General features: G+C 38.7%; 1 protein-coding gene across 1 annotated transcript; it reads right to left on the minus strand.

Annotated features, from left to right (window-relative positions):
* Positions 1 to 994: 994 nt before the first annotated feature.
* LOC112156354 (L-amino-acid oxidase-like) lies at positions 995 to 4,976 on the minus strand. Its single transcript, XM_024288606.2, has 4 exons — positions 4,494 to 4,976; positions 3,998 to 4,066; positions 2,050 to 2,186; positions 995 to 1,796 (listed from the first exon to the last, which is right to left on the minus strand). The coding sequence occupies exons 1-4, from the start codon at positions 4,641 to 4,643 to the stop codon at positions 995 to 997; spliced, it is 1,158 nt and encodes a 385-aa protein (XP_024144374.2). The 5' UTR covers positions 4,644 to 4,976.
* Between the last annotated feature and the right edge of the window lie 1,254 nt (positions 4,977 to 6,230).

Raw genomic sequence — 6,230 nt, forward strand, 5'->3', positions numbered from 1 at the left:
CTCCAAATATTTGCAAATTTAATTTAGTTTAATTTTTTATTGATTTGAACATTTATTTTTAGGTAAGGTGTCTAATTTTTCATGTAGCCCCCTCTTGAGTGTAAATACATATCTAATAATAAATGATCAGGCTTCTAGGATGTTTGAGGCATTTTTTCCAACTAAGAAAAACACAAAACAAAAACAAAGCTACACCTAAATTGACCGTAGCTTAATTTGCTCTTAAGTTGCTGGTCCGGCCCACTTGAGATCAGACGGGTTGTATGTGGCCCTAAACCAAAATTAGTTTAACCCCCCTGATCTATAGTGTCCTTGTGTGCGTGATTGTGTGTCCCTGCGTCTGACTGGCGACCTGTTCAGGGTTTGCTCCGCCTTCACCCAACAGTGGCCGTGTTAGCAACTTTTGAACCCCAAAAGGTTAAGACAATGGATGGACGTTTTTTAAATAATTGCTAAAGTGTATCAAATAAGTATTTATTAAAACATAATCTATAAAACATCACCTTTAAAAACTGGTTGGACTTGTTATGATTGACGATGATGAGTCACATCAACGCTGTGTTGCCAGAGAAAAAGCACTAACAGTTGTTTCTACTCTTCCGAGGAAAAGGGGGCGGAGCTTTTGTTACATCAAGCCCCTCAGGCTGTCAGCCGTTTGCAGTTAGAAAGTCTGAGTCAAAAAACACAGCTCACTTCTATAATTTCATAAGAATTTTCTACACCTTTAATGTTTTGGTTAGAATATATTTGGTCTTCTTTGGTGTTCAAGAGTCTGATGGAAGGAGGAGCTAAAGGAGTTCTTCATTCTCCTTTGAGGGTGAACTACTTCTCCAAAACTGAACGTGGTTCTTTTCTTCCCACCAACACCTTATGAAGGTATCTCACTACAAATGGAGGACATGTTAAAGCAGATTAAATCATAAACATCAAAATTCAGGAGAAAAACAAACTTTTATTTGAGCTGTTTTCATTGTACAGAGTGCTTAGATGGACCTCAGAGCTCTTCTCGTCCTTGGTTTGGGTCAGAACAGGGCAGAACCGCGTTGTTGATGTTCACAGCTGCCCTGATTGCTGATTTCATGGCCGTCTCTATCCAGGCGTGAGGGAAGGCGGCGTGTTCCCCTGCAAAGTAGATCCTGCCTTCGTTCCTGACCAGCTCTTCGGAGTACTCGATGTGCTGGTAGGGGGTGAGCAGAGCAAAAGCCCCCATGCTGTAGGGGTCGCTGCTCCACCTCTTCACAATCACACCGGTACACAGCGACCGGACCCACTCGCCGTGGATCTGTGCCAAATCTCTCAGAGCCAGCTCTTTGAGGTCTTCGTCGCTGGCCCCCAGAAACAGGAGGGAGTCATCAGACCAGGTGTAGGAGGCCAGCAGGACTCCAATGGTCTTGTTTTTGGGGAAGCTGTGGCTGGGGTAGTAGATAAAGCGAGAGGGACGGTCAGTGATGCTTTTTCCTCCATGAATCCCTTCAGATTCCCAGAACTTCTCACTGAAAGTGAGGAAGACTTTGGTGGCACTGTCATAGTGGACCGCCTTCATCGCCACCATCTTTTTGATGGAAAGAGGAGGATCAAAGTCCATGAAAAGAGCAGCTTTGGTGGTAGTCGTGACCAGGACCATGTCAGCCTGAATCTGTCCGATCCAGGAGCCGTTTGACGCCTCATACTCGACAGTCACACCTGTGTCTGACTGACTTATACGGAAGACTTTAGAGTTTAGGTGAAGGGTGGAATGAAGACTGTCAAGAAGAGCTTTGGGGAGAAGATCAAACCCACCCGTCACCTCATAGTACCTGAAGAAAGCAAACACAGTCATCAAAGACAACACCTGACTCGATCTTACGATCATTTCTAAGCAAAAATCTTCATGTTTGATGGCCTGTTTTGGTTGGTGTTTCAACAATGACTATTAAACCACATAGGAATTGGTACTTCAGTTTATAAATAAGGGATACTATTGTTATTAGTGAGATGGCTATTTAAAACAGGGAACATGGTACTAATAGGTCATTCTACAGGGGGTCTAAAAGAAATGCTGTTTCTTACTGAACGGTATCGTTGACGTCGCTCTGGTCATACAGCATTTCGGTGAGTGCGGTATAAAGAAGGCTTTGCTCGTTCAGCAGATCTCCAATCATTCTGATGGCTTCAGGACTCAGTCCTCCTTGTTCTTTCAAATACTCCTGTATATAAAAAAATACAACAGTCAGTTTAATAGCAAAGAAACATTCACAACGGTTACAGGTAGTACAATGTTAGGGCATATTTATGGTTAATCTGGATTTGCAAACTCACTTTTGGGTTTCAATGACATTTAAAAATTAAAGTAGTGAGTGAAAAGTTAAACAAAAATAGGCCCATTGGATAATGTTACACCAACTATAAAATATATATTTTTTTCTGGTTTGCTTCCTCTGTTGGTCTTCTTGGTTAGGCAAGTATACCAAACTAGAACACTCTGGTTTTCTTGAGCAACGATTCAAGTGATATAATGACTGCCAACCACACTGGGGAATTTAACATTCAAGTTGTCTAGTTGTTGACTTGACCCATAAGAACCCATAGTGACATCAGTGCAAAAGAAACATATCTGGAATATTTTTTGTAATAAACTTGGTTTGTGGTATTTTCCAGATAATTTCAGCTTACCAGATAATAACCCTTTAACTGCCTGCTCAACCAAACGGTATGAAACATTTAGAACACATGTTTTTAAAAATATTGATTGTGTATTTTACTCCATACAAACTAAAGGTACGAAGCCCCTAATGGGGAAAAAAAAGAATTTAGGTAAATAACAGATGCGGATCAGATAGTAACCGGTACACATAAATGAGTAACCAGAACATTTTTTTTTGCTAATTCAATTTTTATTTAAAGAAAGAAAAACAGTTACTGCCTGGTGTGCACCAGCCACAAACCAGAACTTTTTTTTACTACTTTAACTTTTAGAAAAAAACAAGTTCTAGTTAGTAATCACAACTTTTTTTTACTTGTTTTTTTTCCTAAAAAGCGCCTAAATATTTTTAGAAAAAAATTCTGTTATTTTTTTTAACTTTGCTGTCCCTTTAGGAGCTCCATACCAAGGCAATAAGCAGCAGAAGAAAACCTTTTTATTTGGGTAGTTAAATGGTTAAGGAAAAATGGATCTGGGTCTTTTTGGGTTAAAACTAGGTGTTCGTGTTAAGTAAAAGTTTTTCATTCATGACATCAAACTCAATACAGCCAAATAAATAAACATGAAGTCAGAATTAGTCTTGTAATTCTAGTCATTCTGGACTCAGGTGACAGACCAGCAATAAAAAGGAGACCAGGATATAAACAGCATGTTGGTTTGTCAGCAGACCTATCATTTTATATACCAAATTATCTGTAAAATGGTATACACCTACACTTAACGGCACACTTAGAAGGTCATTCACAGACCTATTCACGTTTGCACACCGATGGTGGATTTGCTGCTAAACATTATTGGCAACTTATGACCACCAAGGGGATTAAGGGGTCCACTGCCTTGCTCAAGGACATTTTGAACTGAACCTGCGATTTTCTAATCAGACAACAACTGCTCCACCTCTGTACCATGGTAAGTGATGAAAATTAAAGTCTTAATTTGACAGAGAAAACGGAAAAAAAAGTTTTAGACATAGCTACCAGAAATACTGTAGTTTTCATGCTGTATCTTATTGGAAATTATTTTTTTTTTTTAAAGAGCTTATTTTTATTTTTTTGATTCATCACTGTTTGGTTTGAGCCCTGTTTTTAAATAACACAAGAACACATATGTGTATTGCTTTACTTCCGTAAGAAAAGACAAAACCACAACTTGGTAGAACAACAGAGACTCATCAGCGTAAATGTTCAGCAGGATCCCCAAAAAGGTGAAGGATGTCTCCGTGAGTGTTCTGTGGTGACGAGACTCAGTGACTTGTGTGTGTGATAAGTTGTCTACGTGTCAACAGTGAGTGCACACACAAAAACACACAACACTTACCTTTACAGAGTAATGGTCATAGTTTTCAAAAAGATGCTGGCAGCCATGAATTTTGATGTCATTTTTAATCTGTGAAAAAGAATGATAAATTAATTTTTGTTATTGGATTTTGAATTACTTTAATTTGTTTGTGTACTAAAACAACAATTGACATCTATATTCTCTGATGTGTTTTAAAGCACATTAAAATAGTAAATAAAATACCAAACACTAAGTTCTTTAATGTTTTAAGACACATTTAGTTTTCATTGTATTGATCAAAGAGAATTCTCTAAGCACACATATTAAAGGTTGGTGATGGCAACTTTGTCATTTCAAACTAATGTTTTGACTTAATTTGATTAAAACAAAGTACAGGATAAATCACGATTGGTTAGATAACATTGACTCTGGTCAAAATTATAAAAGTCACCAATCACAATTAGTATTCCTAACAGTATCATCCAAAACTTGTATTTCTAGAAACAAGTTTGGAACAGAGATGTATATTTCTTACCTTCTGTAAAGCCATCTGGAGGAGTTCATCCGCCGACTTCTTCCTTTCCTTTTCCGTTACATTGTACATAAGGACATCCGGGTTCTCTGTTACAGTTTGTCTTTTTGCTTTTACTCCATTCGTCAAGAAATAGGCATTGTTGTCCACCATGGGGAAAATGTTTCGAGCGACATTTAGCTTTTCAGCGATGGTCAAAACTATTCTGTTAAAGGAGGAGATAGTTATGATTTAAATACACAAATACAAATAAGTTCTGGGGGCAGGGGAGGGGTGCACACTTAGTCCATTTCTCTCACACAGATATTGGTGAAAACCACAATATGGGGGTTGTTCCTGTCTGGTCAGCACCAGAGACAAAGAGTTCTGCTATATGAAAGTATAGAAGCAGCAAGATTGTTAGCAGGAACTAGTAGAAGAGAACACATCACTCCTGTGTTAGCTTCTCTCCACTGGCTACCAGTTAAATCCAGAATCAAGTTCAAAATCTTCCTACTTACCTATAAGGCTCTGAATGGAACAGTCAGAACACTTTGTTCACAAATTCTAGTTCCTAGAATTTCTAAAAGTACAGTTGGAGGTAGAACCTTCAGCTATCAAGCTCCTGTTCTATGGAATAAGCTCCCAGCTCATGTCAGAGAGGCCAGCACAGTTTCTACCTTCAAAACTAGCCTTAAAACATTCCTATTTGGACAGGCGTTTTGCCAGGCCTAGCTCGTAATCAGAGAATATTAATCTCAATATGCTAAAAAATTTCAATTCTTTATCATTGTTAATATCCACATTGACTCTGGGGTTATTTCTCTTCTTTATTCTCATTCACTTCATCTCTCCTCTATTCTTTATTATTTATTACATTAAGTTCTATGTGCTTCTGTTTGGTGCAGTGTGATTGACATGTTCCTCTGAGAGATTTTAGATCCTAGGTGGATCGCCCATGCTCCTGTTATTGGCTGTGGGACCGCACCTCTGGTTTATCTTGGCCATGGACTATGCCTCTGGCTTTTCTTGGCTGTGGACCGGGCCTCCGGCTCGTCTTAGCTGTGGACCTAACTCCCACCTGTCCCACAGTCCTATCTTGCTGAACCCTATACAAATACGTAGTTGTAGAGTTAGATAAGCTAATTCTTCTACAACAATTCTGGTAAATCGCCTGTCCGTCCTGGGAGAGGACATCCCTAAGGTTTCTTCTTTTTTCCTGAATCAGATTTTTTATGAGTTTTTCCTTACCAGGAAGGAGGGTTTAAGGACAGGAATAACCAGTTTCAGTTTGTTTAGTTTAGTCTAATTATCAATTCTTTATATTTTATGACCGACCTTCTGCTTCTGTACAATTACCGGCATGAAGCCCAATGAGACAATTGTTTTGTGATATTGGACTATATAAATAACATTGAATTGAAATTATAGTAAGTAAAAGTGATAGGTAGCAAGGAGAAAATGTTTTAATGCTGGACTGAAAGGACAAGACTTCATAGATGGGATTCTGAGTTTTAAAGAGACTGAAGTTTACTCCGCCCAACTCAAAATCCTTCTTTAAATGGGTGATTGGGTAGGGCAATGCAAAGTTGAGTTGTTGAGTCCAAGCGTGGTTAAAAAACACACACATCCTAATAATGCAAACATTTGACTTTTACCTAGGGTAGGGTTCTCAAAAACATTAAGAACCACTGTTAAAACACCATGGAAGACTGACGACATAAGGTGTCTGAAACAGAAGTGCAGAAGAGCAGAGAGGAG

Source organism: Oryzias melastigma, linkage group LG18 (assembly GCF_002922805.2).
Source record: "Oryzias melastigma strain HK-1 linkage group LG18, ASM292280v2, whole genome shotgun sequence".
In the NCBI taxonomy this organism is placed as follows: Eukaryota; Metazoa; Chordata; class Actinopteri; order Beloniformes; family Adrianichthyidae; genus Oryzias; species Oryzias melastigma.

Excerpts from the sequence above, each read along its gene's own strand:
- LOC112156354 (XM_024288606.2), bottom strand. The coding sequence starts at position 4,643 with ATGGTGGACAACAATGCCTATTTCTTGACGAATGGAGTAAAAGCAAAA. Across the intron at positions 2,187-3,997 it reads ATGACCATTACTCTGTAAAG|GAGTATTTGAAAGAACAAGG; the intron begins GTAAGTGTTGTG and ends TTTTATATACAG. Across the intron at positions 1,797-2,049 it reads GACGTCAACGATACCGTTCA|GTACTATGAGGTGACGGGTG; the intron begins GTAAGAAACAGC and ends TGCTTTCTTCAG.